The 17141-nt window shown below is 40.9% G+C and overlaps 1 protein-coding gene across 8 annotated transcripts in view; it reads left to right on the top strand.

The window, feature by feature from the left end:
* The window catches only part of acaca (acetyl-CoA carboxylase alpha), a 34274-nt gene that overhangs the window by 12981 nt on the left and 4152 nt on the right, over positions 1 to 17141 (top strand). For 3 of the 8 annotated variants that reach the window (XM_075486286.1, XM_075486284.1, XM_075486287.1), the window contains exons 22-52: positions 283 to 371; positions 537 to 661; positions 1031 to 1144; positions 1462 to 1575; positions 1671 to 1760; positions 1867 to 1985; positions 2998 to 3021; positions 3451 to 3600; positions 4072 to 4215; positions 4336 to 4438; positions 4529 to 4636; positions 4752 to 4808; positions 5078 to 5122; positions 6379 to 6420; positions 7032 to 7247; positions 7458 to 7613; positions 7703 to 7927; positions 8807 to 8962; positions 9054 to 9200; positions 9586 to 9855; positions 10187 to 10284; positions 10448 to 10568; positions 10746 to 10856; positions 12955 to 13098; positions 13194 to 13314; positions 15131 to 15227; positions 15340 to 15436; positions 15529 to 15664; positions 15742 to 15919; positions 16002 to 16114; positions 16695 to 16849. In XM_075486286.1, the coding sequence (XP_075342401.1) occupies positions 283 to 371; positions 537 to 661; positions 1031 to 1144; positions 1462 to 1575; positions 1671 to 1760; positions 1867 to 1985; positions 2998 to 3021; positions 3451 to 3600; positions 4072 to 4215; positions 4336 to 4438; positions 4529 to 4636; positions 4752 to 4808; positions 5078 to 5122; positions 6379 to 6420; positions 7032 to 7247; positions 7458 to 7613; positions 7703 to 7927; positions 8807 to 8962; positions 9054 to 9200; positions 9586 to 9855; positions 10187 to 10284; positions 10448 to 10568; positions 10746 to 10856; positions 12955 to 13098; positions 13194 to 13314; positions 15131 to 15227; positions 15340 to 15436; positions 15529 to 15664; positions 15742 to 15919; positions 16002 to 16114; positions 16695 to 16849 (3865 nt within the window). The remainder of the gene's footprint in view (positions 1 to 282; positions 372 to 536; positions 662 to 1030; positions 1145 to 1461; positions 1576 to 1670; positions 1761 to 1866; positions 1986 to 2997; positions 3022 to 3450; positions 3601 to 4071; positions 4216 to 4335; positions 4439 to 4528; positions 4637 to 4751; positions 4809 to 5077; positions 5123 to 6378; positions 6421 to 7031; positions 7248 to 7457; positions 7614 to 7702; positions 7928 to 8806; positions 8963 to 9053; positions 9201 to 9585; positions 9856 to 10186; positions 10285 to 10447; positions 10569 to 10745; positions 10857 to 12954; positions 13099 to 13193; positions 13315 to 15130; positions 15228 to 15339; positions 15437 to 15528; positions 15665 to 15741; positions 15920 to 16001; positions 16115 to 16694; positions 16850 to 17141) is intronic. The other 5 variants (XM_075486285.1, XM_075486288.1, XM_075486289.1 and 2 more) reach the window with 5 other exon arrangements.

Genomic DNA, 17141 nt, shown 5'->3' with positions numbered 1-17141 from the left:
ATAAGACATTTTAGCTTGTTACACCATTGCCAACTCAGTGATGATTTTTTGTTTTTTAAGGCAAAGGCAATGTGACACAACCAGGAGACAGCAGATAAATATTGGACACTGCCAGCAGTTTATGTTACCCTACTGACTGATTGGCATATTGTAGTCAATAAGCTGAATGTCGGCCAATGCTAGTGTTAGGGCAATATATCTGTGCATCCCTTTTAGTTAGTGCAATAGCTGCGTACTTATTTGAGCAAACCCAGAAACAATGTTTCTCCCCGGGTCTCCCAGGTATCGCAGTGGCATCCGAGGCCACATGAAGGCTGTGGTGATGGACTTGCTTAGGCAGTATCTGAAAGTAGAGATCCAGTTCCAAAATGGTAAGGAACCTCTGACGTAAAATACTGAAAGGTTTACCCGGCTAGAATAGTTTTCAGAAGCAGCTTTGCACTGACTTTCTCTCTCCTTTTGGTGGCGCTCTTTCACCTCAGTTCTGCAGTGCAGTTTTTTTTTATTAAAGCTCCGATGTGTTCGACTGTTAACAGGACACTATGACAAGTGTGTGTTTGCACTACGTGAAGAAAACAAAGGTGACATGGCCAATGTCCTCAACTACATCTTCTCGCATGCTCAAGTCACCAAGAAGAACCTGCTGGTTACCATGCTAATTGTAAGTGTTTTTCCTTAATGAGTTGAATTAGTTTAGTAGCCTAATTGATGACTGCTTCACGCTTTTGTCGCATCTGTATTAATGTTTTAGTCCAGAGACTAGTACAGCTTTGGCCACATTGTTGTTTCATTAGGGAATTGCTTTTGTTGTTTTTACATAAAACAGTGGTTTATGTATCTTGTAATCCAAAACATAAGAAAAATGAATGAATACGATGATGTTTGAGGCAACAATGTGTATGTAGATCATTACTAACTGCATTGTGCTCTCTTTTGATGCAAGACTTAGAGGGTGATGTAATTGTTGCAACAGTAATCGTAATAACATGCCACACCTCAGAATTTATGCGATATCATTTGACGTGTCTAGGACCAGCTCTGTGGCCGGGATCCCACTTTGACAGACGAACTGATGACCATTTTGACTGAACTGACGCAGCTCAGCAAGACGACCAATGCCAAGGTGGCACTGCGTGCTCGGCAGGTCAGACTCGCTTTCCTAATCTTGTTTTCTGTTCTGTTCGTCGGTGTATGGTGACAATATCACCACCAGATGTCAATGTATGCCTTTCACTATGGCAGAAAAAAAGCAGTGACATTGATTTTTCACGAGAGAAAAACTTGACAATATAAAAACTAGAATAAAAGGCATTTAATTACACGTCATACTTCTAGGATAGAAATATTCTGTGGAGTTGAAACAATGAAGGTAAATACTGATAAGGTTATGTAAAGGGAAAAGTAAAGAAGTATTATGTGCTATCCTCTGCCTTAAAGACCACATTAATCTTCCTCCCTCAGGTGCTGATAGCTTCCCATCTTCCCTCCTACGAGCTGCGACACAACCAGGTGGAGTCCATCTTCCTCTCTGCCATTGATATGTACGGGCACCAGTTCTGTATTGAGAATCTGCAGGTAGGCAATGAACAAGAGTGACATCCATTGTGGCTTCGGCTGTTGCTCCAACAACAGATGAAGAGTACATCATTTATTTATTTATTTTTTCCTAGAAACTCATCCTTTCAGAAACATCCATCTTTGATGTCCTCCCCAACTTCTTCTACCACAGTAATCAGGTTGTCAGGATGGCTGCCCTGGAGGTGAGCGGAATAATGATCAATTCAGTTTGTTTCATTCAAACTTTCATTTTACAAACTTGGAGGTGCTTCACACACCGTTCTCTTACTTTATCTCTTATTATCTCAGGTGTACGTTCGCAGAGCATACATTGCCTATGAGCTCAACAGTGTTCAGCATCGACAACTCAAGGATAACACATGTGTAGTAGAGTTCCAGTTTATGCTTCCTACCTCACATCCCAACAGGTACCACACATGAAAATGCCTACAACACCCACATGTTATGTGCTGCGGTAACACAAACTTATCACTCCCAGCCCATTAGCAAGTTGGACCAAATGTTATATGATGAAATTTGAAATCACCTTTGGTAAATAGATTGGACGTCATCCATGGTGCCATGGCCTCCCCCCAACATTCCCAGCTGTGTGTCATTGTTCTCCGTGTCATGCCCCTCGTGTGCAAAAGAATGTATTTTGCAAGGCTGAACGTACTTTTCCTGGTTTGTCAAAAGTGTGAGTGCGATGAGCAACAAAGTTCCCAGCCTCAAGAGTCTCAAGTGAGCTGTTTTGTTAGTTTTTTTTTCCTGGAAAAAGCAAAAACGTCTCAACACAAAGTCAAACATGAGAATCAGAGAAAAAAAACAACAAAATGGGATATATCTTGTACACGCTCAGCATTTGAAAAACCTTTTAACAGACATCATACTGTGGCATTTCCCGTCAGGCTCATGTTTTGCATCCCACCCACGTGGTTTTGTTTGCTTTGTGTGTGTGTGTGTGTGTGTGTGTATACGTTTCTCTGTTCTGCTTGCTGTTCCCGTGCAGTACTAGTGTTTCTCATGCTGTGTTGGTTTCAGTTTGTTGACACAGTTAACCTGTGAATGCCATCATATTCCCATTCTGTTGCATGCTTCTCGTTTGCTGTGGCTGAATTAACCTTAATGACTGGCTCATTGCTGTGAACTACGTAACAGCATGAGAGGGTTAAGTGATCCGCTCTCTTTCTTCCGAGTGTATCTCAGGATCTCATGATGCATGTTTTAAGGGGAGCAGTCAGGAAGTGGAATGTGTGATTCTTTTTGCTAGAAAGATGTTAGAAGTGTACTTTATCCTCCATTCATAGATGTACCTTAACCATTTAGACTTTGATAAACACACACACACGCAGACATTCACACAGATTGCTCCACCTTGACTGTCTTCCTCTCCTGATGCCTGACACTAATCACATAGTAATCAATGTTGTTTGATTGCAGAGGGAACATCCCCACTCTAAACAGGTATTGTACAAATTTTTTACTGCATAGACTACCAATGACTGTAGACTAGCTAGCCGCACGACCCAGATCAAGTTAAAATTCCAGTAATTCGTCGCTCCGTTGTTGGTCAAGCAAATGTGGGGTGCATTGACATTCCTCAAATGAAACTGAAATAGTAACTTGAATGTAGTGTGATTTTATAAATGCAATGTGATATAATTTCACTGACAACAGCATGGCCAATGGCATTCGATGTTCGTGTCAAATATTTTGTTTGTATGCGAGTGTTTGTTTGTGTCATGGAAAACAAGTGTTTAATCCTAACTGCTGTGGGCAAGTGCCTCAGTATTGGGGATTTAGACTCAAGTCAGGATGAATTGTATTGATGCTAGATCAAACAGGCACATTTTGGAGAATATCCAGAACTAAATCGTGTAACTGTCCTGCCAGGAAAATATCCGTTCCAGTCCTGGACAATATAACAGCCATGGACGCTAAATTAAAGGAACCCAAACCACAGGATCTTAAAACGCAGGATAGAGAATCTAAGGATGATAGTGCAGAGACGAAAAACACCTCAGATTTGGAATCTGTGGACAGGTTTGACATTCAAAACCTCTTAAGTGCTTACACTGGGTGCAACTTCTGGGATGCCTTCTTGCCACCACATGACTAACACCAAACCTAATTAAACACCAATATCTAAAGAGTTTCTCTGGTGGATTTAAATTTCTTTATTATCCTGAAATGAATGTCATCCTTTTTTTTTTAATTTGACTAACATGGGATCAGTCAGAAGACCTGTAATGCTGCTTTCAATGTGTTTACTTCTCACAGTGGAATCTTCTCACTACTTTTTATGTTTGAACCTCATTCAGTTGTTATTCTTTAAGTCTAGGCTTTCGGTTGATTTTCATGGAGAGCATTATATTTCTGTATTTACAAACTGCCAAGTAGCTGAGGAATCAAAACTATTGTGAGGTTCGTAAGGTTGGACTGGGTATACCCTCACAGAGTCAGTCCTGTAGAATTTCAGATCCTCGTGACATTTGTTCTCCTTCTCCTCCATAGGATGTCCTTCTCATCCAACCTGAATCACTACGGCATGTTGCATGTGGCTAATGTGAGCGATGTCCTGCTTGACACCTCTTTTACGCCTCCTTGTCAGCGAATGGGAGCGATGGTCTCTTTCCGCTCCTTCCAGGAGTTCACACGGTCAGTTCTCGAGTAAAAGAAAAAAATGACTCATAACCTGAATAGTATTCATTAATAGGCAAACACGTGTGTTGAATTTCAAGAGCGAGAAATGCATTGTACGATTTGTGTCTTCGACAGGAACATAAATGATGTGTTGAGCTGCTTCTCTGACTCTCCTCCCTCGAGTCCAACCTTCCCAGATGGAGGCAATCCAGTGCTGTACGGTGAAGAGGACAACAAGGTGACGAGTCCAAACCACTGCCAGTTAAAGACGCATGATACACCTGTATGACTGGAACTTAGAGTAAACTGTGTTTGCTTTGTCTTCCAGAGCATCCAGGATGAGCCAGTCCACATTCTCAATGTTGCTATAAAGACTGACGGCGACATCGAGGACGACGGCCTTGCAGCCATGTTTCGGGAATTCACGCAATCAAAGGTGGGTGCCGACGACAGCAAGGCTTTTGTTTATTTTGACCTCAGAAAAGAGGATTAGATGTTGGAAATCATTCAGGAAAATCTTATCATGTTGACACTCATTTTCTCTTTTCCAGAAATCCCTGCTGTTTGAACATGGCATCAGAAGACTGACTTTCCTTGTTGCTCAGAAGGTGACGACTCGAATAAATACTTTGCTTAGACTGTCTTCAAAATCTCCTGCCACTGCATGCCACCAATTACGCACTTCTTAAGTGCATGTACCCGAGTGTCACAGATTAACGTAGTCTTTCTTTCTACAGTTACTAATATTAAAATCCAAAGGAAATGATATTACTATATTAATTGTACTAATGATTTGCATTTGAAATTTAGCTTGTTTTCCTGTTTCTCTCTGTATCTCTCTCTGCATGCCTGTCTTTCGCTGCCTTTATGATGACAGGATTTCAGGAAGCAGGTCAACTGTGAGGTAGACCAAAGGTTCCACGTAAGTACTGGAATACGAATTAAATCTCTGACTTCATTATCCCAATTATCACTCAGCTTACCATGGAAGTGCATATTAAATATCCAGACAGGAAAAATAGCCCGTTTCTTTGTAACTTTTTTCAATCAGATTGCCAAATTGCAGATCATTGAATCAGGAAGGTTTTAGCAAGCTAAGTGATTACATTTACATGACATTTCTTACATGCGCACATTTTAATTACCACATTTCTTCACTTTCAAGAAGAATCCCATTTAACTGAGCTGTGCCAGCTTGAATCACTAAACGTTTTGAGTTTATTTTTGAGTTTCCGCGATGCCATTAAAGCCCTCTTTATCGTTAGCTCGCTGCACAGATATTGTCATTAGTGAATGTGCCACAGTAATGCGACACACATTTTAGCCCGGACACCCGGCTGAATCCCCAATCATGGCAGTTTTGTGAGGAAACATTTATGTTCCCCGAAATTTGAACAATAATCAAGCGAACAGTCACTATCATGCAGAAAATAGGGAAGAGAACAGGCATTAGATTTGGAGAAATGTCCAATCCTTTCACATCTGCTGTTATTTTAACAATACCCTTTGATTTTGCTTCTGACCACATCACAGTCTCTAATGAGATCTAATCATGCTAACTGCTCTCTATTACAATAATTGTCTTTCACTTGTTTGCACCATTATGCATGTGCAGTACTCTCTGTAAAAAGATTCCCTCCACCGCTCACTGTAAGGTTGAGTTAAAATGCTACATAATCACTGTCTAATCACAGTTGTGGAGGTTTGGACTGTGTGTGCTTTGGCGTCTCTCGTCATCACGTAGGCTGTGAGTTGATAAGAGCATCTCCAATCCGTCTGCCATTGTTTTGGCAAGTGGGACACTTGAATATGATAATGTCAAAAAGGGCCACCAGGCATTATTTAGAGGGTCTCGTGTCTCTGAGGAAAGTGGATGTCTTATTCATTAGCATATGTTGCCTTTTACATTTTTTTTATTACTTTCTGCTGTAGCATGATTCTTTGACAGACAGATAGGAGCACAGGATGTTCTACATGTAGAACAGGGTGCTGTTTCGTCTCAGCCTGAAACTCCGTACTTAGCTGCCGTAGGGTTTATAGGGTGTACATGTCTATCTGATTGGCCAATTTCAATGCTGAAAGGTTGTCTCTACAAGGTATTTGCTATATGCGTGTTGTCAATGAATTTTTATTCATTTGTTTGTATCCATGTCTTTTTTCATATGCATCTATACACAGAGGGAATTTCCGAAATTCTTCACATTTCGTGCCAGAGACAAGGTAGGAGTCGACACATAATGTGCCCAGTCATCAGTGTTACTTTTTCTTCTCTTCAGTCTCCAAAATGTTAATTTCCAAAGCGAAAATCCCCCTCTTTTAAAAAATTGAGATAATATATAACAGTATTTGATAACTGGTTTGTTGTTATTCTGACGTCAGTAATGCGTTTCGAAGAAAAAAGACAGATTGACCATCCCCACTATCTCAGGCATTACTGAATTTTATCCAGTTGCTGTCAGTAATGGCTCTTCTCTTCCAGCGCTCCTGATTGTTTCTGTGCAGTGACACTACTAAAACTCATTATAGTAATGAACTTATTAATTATGTCCCTCATTTAAGAGAAATTACTTCCATTAGCAGCTTTCTAAGATTGAGATTGTTCGGGATTTCATTTACTTAATACAGTGGGTGGCTCAGAGGCATGTCGTTACTCCTATACCAAGCCAGTGCTAACATTATTTCCCACCTCTGCTTCTGCCAGTAAAAAAGTATATTGGCAGTTACCTTGAGACATAATGATTTTCCTCATTTGAAAAAACTCATTTGAAACTTTATGGTGTTTTTTTGTTATTGTTATTATCTTAGATTTTGTCTTACCTGTTTCTCAACAGTTTCAAGAAGACAGGATCTATCGGCACCTGGAGCCAGCATTAGCGTTCCAGTTGGAGCTCAACCGCATGCGCAATTTTGCGCTAACTGCCATCCCATGTGCCAATCATAAGATGCACCTGTACCTGGGTGCAGCCCGAGTTGAGGTGGGCACAGAAGTTACGGACTACCGTTTCTTCGTCAGAGCAATTATCCGCCACTCTGATCTGGTCACAAAGGTGAGAAAACCGTAGAACAAGGAATGTTTCTTTAAGTATTAAAGACTTTTTTTCTAACCTTAATGGTGTTTGTTGTTGTTTTTTTTCCAGTATTTGCGCTTGCTCACATGTTTAATGATTCCACAAAAGTCTTTCTATGAGTTTTTTCAATCCGCACACATAATCACAGGAACTACTGCTGACAGTTATTTTGGTGTGTTTATTCAATAGGAAGCTTCCTTTGAATACCTTCACAATGAAGCAGAGCGTCTGCTGCTGGAAGCCATGGATGAACTGGAGGTGGCTTTCAACAACACAACTGTAAGAACAGACTGTAACCATATATTTCTGAACTTCGTCCCGACAGTCATCATGGACCCATCAAAGGTTTGCAAAAAAGACAAACATGCATCTCTTACACAGGTCACATTGTCATGGGAGTTTGCCTCTTACTAATCTTTCCCCACAAACTCCAGATTGAGGAGTCTGTGCGTTCCATGGTGATGCGTTATGGCAGCCGCCTCTGGAAGCTGCGTGTCCTGCAAGCTGAACTGAAGATTAACATCCGCCTGACTCCAACGGGAAAACAAATTCCCATCCGCCTCTTTCTTACCAACGAATCAGGTTACTACCTGGATATCAGCCTGTACAAAGAGGTCACTGACTCCCGAACGGGACAGGTGGGGCCCAAAGACCGACAGGTGGGGCACTCATACATTTTCCATCTCATCTGCTTATTGTCCGGTTTTGGGCTTTGGGCTACATCTACATTCTGGAAACCACAATTAATGCAAGCCAATTTGTGACTCTTTAGATGAAGATTTATTTCATTTTTATACACCACAGTAAATAATGTAAGATGTAATAATTTGCAGTAGGGATCCAGTATGGTGTTGTGCCTTTAGCCTGGTGGACAATTCTTTTAGTAATAGGTTTCTTAGCACATCAGGTAAGACCCTCTTTATTCACCAAAAGCCACCTATTCATTAGTCCTTTATCCATTCATTATTAGTGATTGTTGAATGGTTCAAAACTGCATGAAGCAATTAAGAAAAAAAAGACTATTTTCACATTGCACATTTCATTTTCCTCTTTTTTTTTCATTTTTGCTTTCTCTATTCTGCACTTGTGAATGTGAGAGGTTTTCAATCTGATTTCTATGTAAAGATCATAGAAATGGTTGAGGAAGAAAAGATGGTCTTCTAGGAGGGATGATGATTAAAATAATTGAGTTCCATTACAAAAACTGGGCAATATTGGTGGGTTATAATAAGCTAAATCTTAGGTTATGATAAGCTAAATATTAGGTTATAATAAGTTAAATCTTGAAGATGGTGTTTGTAGGTATTTGATTGGAAGTGCTTGATGAAAAAGAAGTCTATACTTACAAGATTGTTGCTCTTTAAATCTGATAAAGATCAACAATCTTGTGTAAATCTGATTTGCACAAGTTTATCATGCGTCAGAGGTCGTCCATCATCGTGCTCATCATGTTCATCGTCATGATTTTTTTTTTCATCTTAATCCCAGTACTGTCAAACTGACTTAATTCATCCCTTTTTTTTTTCTTTTTTTTTTAGATCATGTTCCAAGCATATGGAGATAAGCAAGGCCCCTTGCATGGCATGCTTATCAATACACCCTATGTCACCAAGGACCTGTTGCAGTCCAAGCGCTTTCAGGCACAGTCTCTGGGCACCACCTATGTCTACGACTTTCCAGAAATGTTCAGACAGGTACCTTTTTAAAAGCACAAGTTTTTAAGGTTTGGCCTGGATTCTGCTTTCAAATACTACATGATTGATAACTTTTTTTTTTGTCTCCCAGGCTCTGAAAAAGCTCTGGCACTCCACTCAGGCATATGCCCACTTACCCAAATGCCCTCTTCCATCTGAGCTGCTTACCTTCACCGAGCTGGTTCTGGATCCTCAGGATCAGTTGGTGCAGATGAACCGGCTGCCAGGGGGCAATGAGGTCAGTGTTTTATATTGTATATATGCCTACAGCCTTTTGAAAACAGAATTTCTACTCATTTAATTTTTCTTTGTCTGCCCACCTTGTATTTTAAAAGGTGTAATTCTCCTCTTGCCCTGTAGGTGTCTCTGTGTTTCTTTGGCTGTGTGCTTGAGCTCTTAATGAATACCTAATTATTTTGTTGCAAAGCATTTGAGAGTTCACATTATCAAATAAAATCTGTATATGATACCTATATTCAGGCTAAAATCCTGTATGACATTGGAAACCTCACACACAAGCTCAACCCAGCTCGTCAATGCATTAATAGATAATGAGTATTTCTTGTATAGTTATTCATAATATCTGTTTGTCTTGTTGAATTGCCTTTGCTTTGTCTATCCAGATCGGTATGGTGGCGTGGCGGATGACCCTACGAACTCCTGAGTATCCAGCAGGACGTGAGATCATTGTCATAAGTAATGATATCACACACAAGATAGGCTCATTTGGACCCCAAGAGGACATGCTGTTCCTGCGAGCCTCAGAGATGGCTCGAGAGAGTGGCATCCCTCGCATCTACGTCGCAGCCAACAGCGGTGCCCGCATTGGCTTGGCAGAGGAAATCAGACACATGTTCCACGTGGCCTGGCAAGATCCAGCTGATCCTTACAAGGTCAGCCAGCAGAGTATCAGACACTCCACTCAAGGGCTTCTCTGATTAACTGTTTCAAATCTTGCTACCAGAAATCCGTCTTTTAGTATTTTAATACTAAACTGTTTTAAAAAGGGATTTGTGAGTAGATGATTTGATTTTTTTTTTTCCTATTCTACCTGAGCCATAACCACGAAATGAAGCTGCTGTAGTCTATTAGAGGCATCCTCAAGGTGTTTTGTTTTTTCAGAACATTATTTGAAACTGCTCCGTTTCCTTCTCTTCAAAACAACATTACTTGCCTTTTCCAATACCTGTTTTAATTCAATGGTGATTGTTATATCCCCTGCAGGGTTTCAAGTATCTCTACCTCACACCTCAGGATTATAAGAAGGTCTCAGCTCTAAACTCTGTACATTGTGAACACATAGAGGATGAGGGAGAATCCAGGTACGTTTTTCATTATTTTTGTGTGTGTGTGTGTGTTTCTGTCAAGTGTGCAACATCTTTCTTTTGTCAGTCTGTGAGCTCCAAACAGCAGAGATGTCAGGTGGATAGCTGTAGGGGGTCACATCTGGTTCTATGTGAATCGAATATATATGTTGTCGTGCAGGTACAGAATCACTGACATCATTGGAAAAGATGAAGGGCTGGGTGTGGAGAATCTGAGAGGGTCTGGAATGATTGCCGGAGAATCTTCTCTGGCTTATGAGGAGATCATCACCATGAATCTGGTAAGATTGATTTTGCAGAAAAGCATATTCATACATCCAACATGCTCTTTACCCTCGAGCTATACACTTGTGTGATTGTTCAAGAACAAAGACTTACTATATGCAAAGCGCTAATAAGCTGGCATGTGGTTAGTTTGCACACATTTGAAGCAGTTTGATGCTTGTTTTGTCTCATAGGTCACATGCCGAGCCATTGGTATTGGGGCCTATCTAGTAAGGCTTGGACAAAGAACCATCCAAGTGGAAAACTCTCACATTATTCTTACTGGAGCTGGGGCCCTCAACAAGGTAAAATGATCTAGAGTAGAGTTGTGTTTTGGTACAGTACAAAAACAGTTTACATGGAGTGTTATGTGTTAGTGGTAACGCAGAGTGAGTGTCAAATGAGCATTTCTAAATTTCCAGAAATAATGAATCTGCATTTTAATCAGAACATCTCTAAAATTGTTTATCAGTTAGGGAGTTAAGTTCGGAGCCATTGGGGTAGGAATGTCAAATAGATGTGTTTGTGTGATTAGGACAGAGTGTCCTGATATTTTTTTCTATTGACATGAACGGGACTGTAGATTCTGTGGAAGGAAGTAAAGAGGAGGCAAATGATGTATGTGGGTGTGTATGTGTAACAAAGAGAAAATGAGAAAAAGTCTACTATGATTTTTGTGGCTTGTTCCAACTCGCTGAACGGACAATTTCCTTTTGCTTTGCTCTGTTCTACAAGGATCTCCTCTTCCGATCCCAGCCACAGGCCTGCCTGCCACTCAAAGTGGAATAATTGAAAGCGAACCATGAAGTTGTATTTGCATAGAAATAGAGCGACATGCCAGAGGCTGCAGAGCAGGACACCCATATCATTTGTTTTTAATCAAAATGAAAAGTTTTGCTGATGCAGATTGTTTTTCTGCATACAGTCGATTGGTTTCCGTGTGTGTGTTTATGTGTGCGTGTGTGCCTCCATGCTTCACCACCTCTCCTGTCTTGCTTTCCATTCTGTGTCCTTGTCAGTGCATTAAGATGACTCCATTTCAAATTAGATGACAGATTGCAACAAAGTAAACTATGCAAATGGCCCAATGATGGCATACCTATTTCCTGGAACCTTAATTGTGTTTAGATGGCCCCACTGTTAAGCTGCATATGTGGGAGCCCCGATATTTATTCACTAAAATCCACAATGTAGATTGAGTTCTATATTTATGCAAAAAAAATATATTTTAGCTGCAACAGAGAGGAGGAGTAAGGAATCTTTCTCTGCTCATCCGCTATGTAGTTTCTTGGCTATTAACTGAAACTTAATAGGGGGCAGCAGGCGGCTACCTAGAGATCTTCATTTCATTAGCTGCTGAAAATCTGTCATATTTTCATGGGGACTGGATAGTAACTACTAGCACAAATACCCCAGTGAGCTGTTACTACCAGTTGGCCCCTTGTTTTCATCCTCCCAGTCATCTCATTCTTTTCCTCCTGCAGTATCTCCTCCTCCTCCTTCTCTCTCTGCCATGGAATCTTAATGAAGCCAGCGATGGCCAGAGGCACGGGGGTTTTGTGTATGTCAAGGTGACTGTAATGTTTCTCGGGGCTGCCTTCTCTCCTGACAGCTTTAGGAGAGTGTCCTAGATTTGTAGCCAGATACATAACCATTAATGGTAATAAAGAAAGTAAATGATGGCTGAAAAGGTGAGAGCTGAGGGTAGGAATTGAGCTCCACTCTGATTTTTATGGAACCATGTCAGCACCCAGCCACCTGTTTTTAGCTGCTTATGAAAATAGGGTGGGCTGGAAGTGAGATTTTATGGCTTCAGGTTAACGTTGGAGGAATGTGGAGATGAAAGAAGTTCGGTGGATTGCAACTTACTCTTCCAACAGTGTATAATGCAACTCATGATTTAAGTGCACATCAACAAAATGGATGTAAGCCAGGTGTATGAATACAGATTTTAATTTAAAGGAAGTGGAGATGGAGAAATTCATCTCAAGCAAAATCCTCCAGAAAGATAAGCAGATGCTGCCCCCAACCTTGTGTTGGCTGTAATGACAGCACTACTGTTATCTTTCGTGTTTGTGTGATCTCTCTGAGCTCAGCTACGCAGTTGTGACAACACCTCTTGTTCTCAGTTGGTGTCGGACACTGTTTTGCCTCAATTTTAAACCACAGAGCAGTGGGTTTTTTTTTTTTGTTTTTTTTAAGTATAAATCTGCACGTTGATGAAATGAGCTCTAAACTGATGCTGTAGTGGTGCAAATGTAAGGGCTTAATTCATTTTAGATGAACCCTGTGTGTTGCACCATCAGAAGTATTCCTCCTTCCGTGTGTTTCCGTGCTACATGCTTAAAAAGCCAGAGTGTTATGATCATTTTCTCCTGCTATATTTTCTTTTGACTGTATTAGGTTCTTGGAAGAGAAGTGTACACGTCTAACAATCAACTCGGTGGGATTCAGATTATGCACAACAACGGTGTGACCCACTGTACAGTTTGCGACGACTTTGAGGGAGTCTTTGCTTTGCTGCAGTGGCTGTCCTACATGCCCATGGTAACATTAAAAAATGTGACAAATTCACTCATCTGAATGTAAAGAGCTACTCTGTGTGGTGTTTTATATGAAATAATGAAATCTCCTTTTTGCAGTGTAAATCTAGCCCAGTACCCATTCTCCATGCCAAGGATCCCGTAGATCGGCTAGTAGAGTTTGTGCCCACCAAGACTCCTTATGACCCCCGCTGGATGCTGGCAGGACGTCCCAGCCAGAGTGAGTGTCTTTTGTGGAGGATCAGAGAAATATAGTTGCCTATTTTTGGAAACACTTTGCGATTATGTAATAATTTCTTGCTTGGGGTAGAACCTGTAGATCAAGCACATCATGGTGTCGGGTACAAATAGTTTTGGTAGTTGATGATGCTTGATTTCTACTGAGGACTTAAAATGAAGCACAGTTTCTTTGAGATATTTGTAGTTATTTCTTGATTGCATTGAAAATGATAGATAATTGAGCAACATGTCTAAAGAAACCAAAATAACGAGTAATTATTTGTTTAGCAAAAAATTCAGATGATAATCAATCTGTTGATCTGTCTCTAGATAGAGAAAACTTAATATATATATCTATTATCTGGATCTAATGATGGATAGATACTGTACATAGATTGATCTTTTTCTTTTGATTTGCCATCCCATATCTTTGTATCTAGAGATAGATAGATATTTTTTAAGATATTTTTATTTACATAGTCGGTCCTAAATGTGCAGCATTAATGGTCAGATCTTATAAGCATTGCATGCTGTTGATAGTGTAGTGCTGTGTGGGGCCAGACGTCTAAGTCATTGGCTATGTTTACATGCACAGCAAAATTCTAATATTAACCCGATTACTCTGAAAAAATGTTCTCCTTATCTACGGCGTAAGCAATAATCAAGTTAAGTTAAATCTTACTCATATCATATAAATGGTTATACGCCTTAATCACAATATTACTTCCTACCAGAGGCTGTAACCACACTGCTGCTGTACAAGGCAGGCTTCAGGCTCCATTACCCGGTCTGCGTACTATAAGGAAATTATTTTTTATTTTTTTATTTTTTTCGGAGCAAGGGAGAGCTCCATTTTTTTTGGTAGGATTTGGTTATGATTACAGTTAGGATGGCGTAAACATTGAAATTGCATAGGGTGATGTAATGTGGGAACAAGTCATTATTCGGACTGTGTGCTTTAACATATAAACAGGACTTTAAATTGAATATCTTATTTGCAGATCATGTGAACACCATAATCGGACGATTGGCCTACTTAGATTAAAGTCTGTTGTTGGAATATTGCAGTGAATGTGCACATAGCCCTTCGCTGATCTGTTTATGAATTATCCTAAAATAAAGTAGTATTGTCTTACATAGCATTAAAGCTCTGGCTGAAGATAATTTATTCACTTCCCCCTTTCCGCTGGCTGCTAATCATCATTAATGCTTTCTCAGCTGTTATTAAAAGTCATGTTATTTGAATTAATATAAAGATTTATCATTTCAGCCTCATGTCCCAAAAGTTAAAGGTTGAAATAATTCATAACAAGAGAGAGGCTATGAAGAAAGTAAGAAAGCAATGTTGAAGCTTTAACATCATGCAGTTAAAGGCAAGATCAGCACCAAAACGGATGCAGTGCGTTTTATACTATGCGTCGGTACTGAACAAGTTCAACATCGGTGTAATTACAGCTTCGGATGGCAAAGAGATCAGGAGACCTTGTGGGAAGCCAGTCAACATCTCTGTTAGTGATGAGTGGCAAGACTTAATTAAATGGTAACCTCAAAGGCTGGACATGTTTCTTAGGGTGTGCTTGCAGAGAATGAGCTGAGCAGGCCTGCTTACACGGTCATCCATCATAGTTGCTGCCAAGATTACAGATTCTGAAGAAAAAAAACATTGAGGCAAGCTGTGTACAGTGCAAAGTCAGGGATCTCAGAAATGGCACACAGAGAGAGAATGGACTCAGTTGCATTATATGTTACAATCTCCAAAAATTCACCATGCTTTCTGCACTCGCCGTCTTACCACCCTACCCCCTCTCTGTGTGAAGCTCCAAAGGGTTCTTGGCAGAGCGGCTTCTTCGACTATGGCTCTTTCATGGAGATCATGCAACCATGGGCTCAAAGTGTGGTGGTAGGCAGAGCCAGGTATGTTCCAAATAAAACACTGAACCAGCTGACATACTTGCAGAGAAACCCTTTTCAAAATGTTGTCAAAGTATATTGTAGTTGTCAGTGCTAAATTGCTTTGTCTTTACAGACTGGGTGGGATACCCACTGGGGTGGTCGCTGTAGAAACCAGGTCAGTGGAACTGTCAATCCCAGCTGACCCAGCTAATTTGGACTCTGAGGCAAAGGTAAGGGCTGATTAGGGTGAACACGCAAACTTGTGCTAACATATTTATAGGCATTGAGGTATCATTGATGATTTTCTGACTTGTATGTGTAGATCATCCAGCAGGCAGGACAGGTGTGGTTCCCAGATTCTGCTTTCAAAACAGCCCAGGCCATTAAGGACCTGAACCGAGAAGGCTTACCCCTCATGGTATTTTCCAACTGGAGGGGCTTTTCTGGAGGAATGAAAGGTATTTCTGCTTCTTCACTAATAAGTGAATGTGACATTGAACCCATAGTTAATCTCATATGAAATTATTCTTTTAAGATATGTACGACCAGGTGCTGAAGTTTGGGGCCTACATTGTGGATGGGCTGAGGGAGTACAAGCAGCCAGTTCTGGTTTATATTCCCCCCCAAGCTGAGCTGAGAGGAGGCTCCTGGGTGGTTATAGACCCCACCATCAACCTCCGTCACATGGAGATGTATGCCGATAAAGACAGCCGGTGAGTTTAACAGAACAAGGGAGCGTTTGATTTGATTTGCATTAAAGCAGCTTTGGTTGACTTGAATCACTCCTGTCTTCAGAGGTGGAGTGTTGGAGCCTGAGGGAACGGTAGAGATCAAGTTTAGGAGGAAGGATCTTGTGAAGACCATGAGAAGAGTAGATCCAGTCTACATGGGCTTGGCTGAAAGACTGGGTTAGTCTTTCCCTTCAATTCTTATTATAGCTCTTTACAGTTGTCTTCGTCTTCTGCAGTTTTGTCCTCATTTCAGAGGGGGAGCAATACATCAAGTGGGCCCATGTGTGCTTTCACTGTCCTTCTTTATTTGGTGTTGATTGTGTCATCTTCACTGCTCTCCCCCGGGAGACGTGTCAGTCACAGCCCGCTCAGATCAATCACCAACGCTCCTGTGCAGTCTATTGATTTTCATTTGGATACTACATTGGATTGGTGCTTTGGGCAAAACTGGTGGAATGGAAGTTTACTGTGGAGTGCTGGAGCCTACAGATTGCAATTGTAAGAAATCAGCAAGGAGTTTGGGGGAGCTGATTTTTAGCTGTATTCTTTATATGGAACTTGAATTGATAATAATGGAATTGGGATACAAGGAAAGGTGGATGTTAAGTGGCAATGCTGTGAATGAGTACAATTTTTGTCTTTCACATCTGATCTCTATTGCATGTTCTGTATTCTATTAACATTAAATGTAATTTCATCACTATCTACTCGACTTTCTATATAATGTGTTTTATGTTTCATTTTAAAACTCTGACAGGAACCCCAGAAATGAGCCCAGCTGATCGAAAAGAGCTGGAGACCAAGCTGAAGGAGCGGGAAGAGTTTCTTTTGCCCATCTACCATCAGGTAGCTGTGCAGTTTGCGGACCTCCATGACACCCCGGGTCGCATGCAAGAGAAGGGCGTCATCACGGTGAGAATCAGTCCCATCGTGTGTGTGCATGCATTGCTTCAGTATATGAATAACCTGAAAAGCCCATCGGGCACTATCAGTCTATCTGCCACTGCACCTGCTTAGTGAATAATGTTTGGTCTCAGCAGGCTGCAAGACTAGTCCTCATAATTATCTTCTGATGACCCTGGTCAATCACCTTAGCAACTACAGAGCAGCCTCAGGCAGCCCCCGTCTCATTCTTTGCCTTCACAGTCCCATCTTTCACACGCACACACACGCACGCACACACACACACACACACACACACACA

The sequence above is a fragment of the Odontesthes bonariensis genome, chromosome 16 (assembly GCF_027942865.1).
Source record: "Odontesthes bonariensis isolate fOdoBon6 chromosome 16, fOdoBon6.hap1, whole genome shotgun sequence".
NCBI classification, from domain to species: Eukaryota; Metazoa; Chordata; class Actinopteri; order Atheriniformes; family Atherinopsidae; genus Odontesthes; species Odontesthes bonariensis.
Note: the sequence above shows the minus strand (reverse complement) of the source record. Positions and strands in the feature narration are given on the sequence as shown.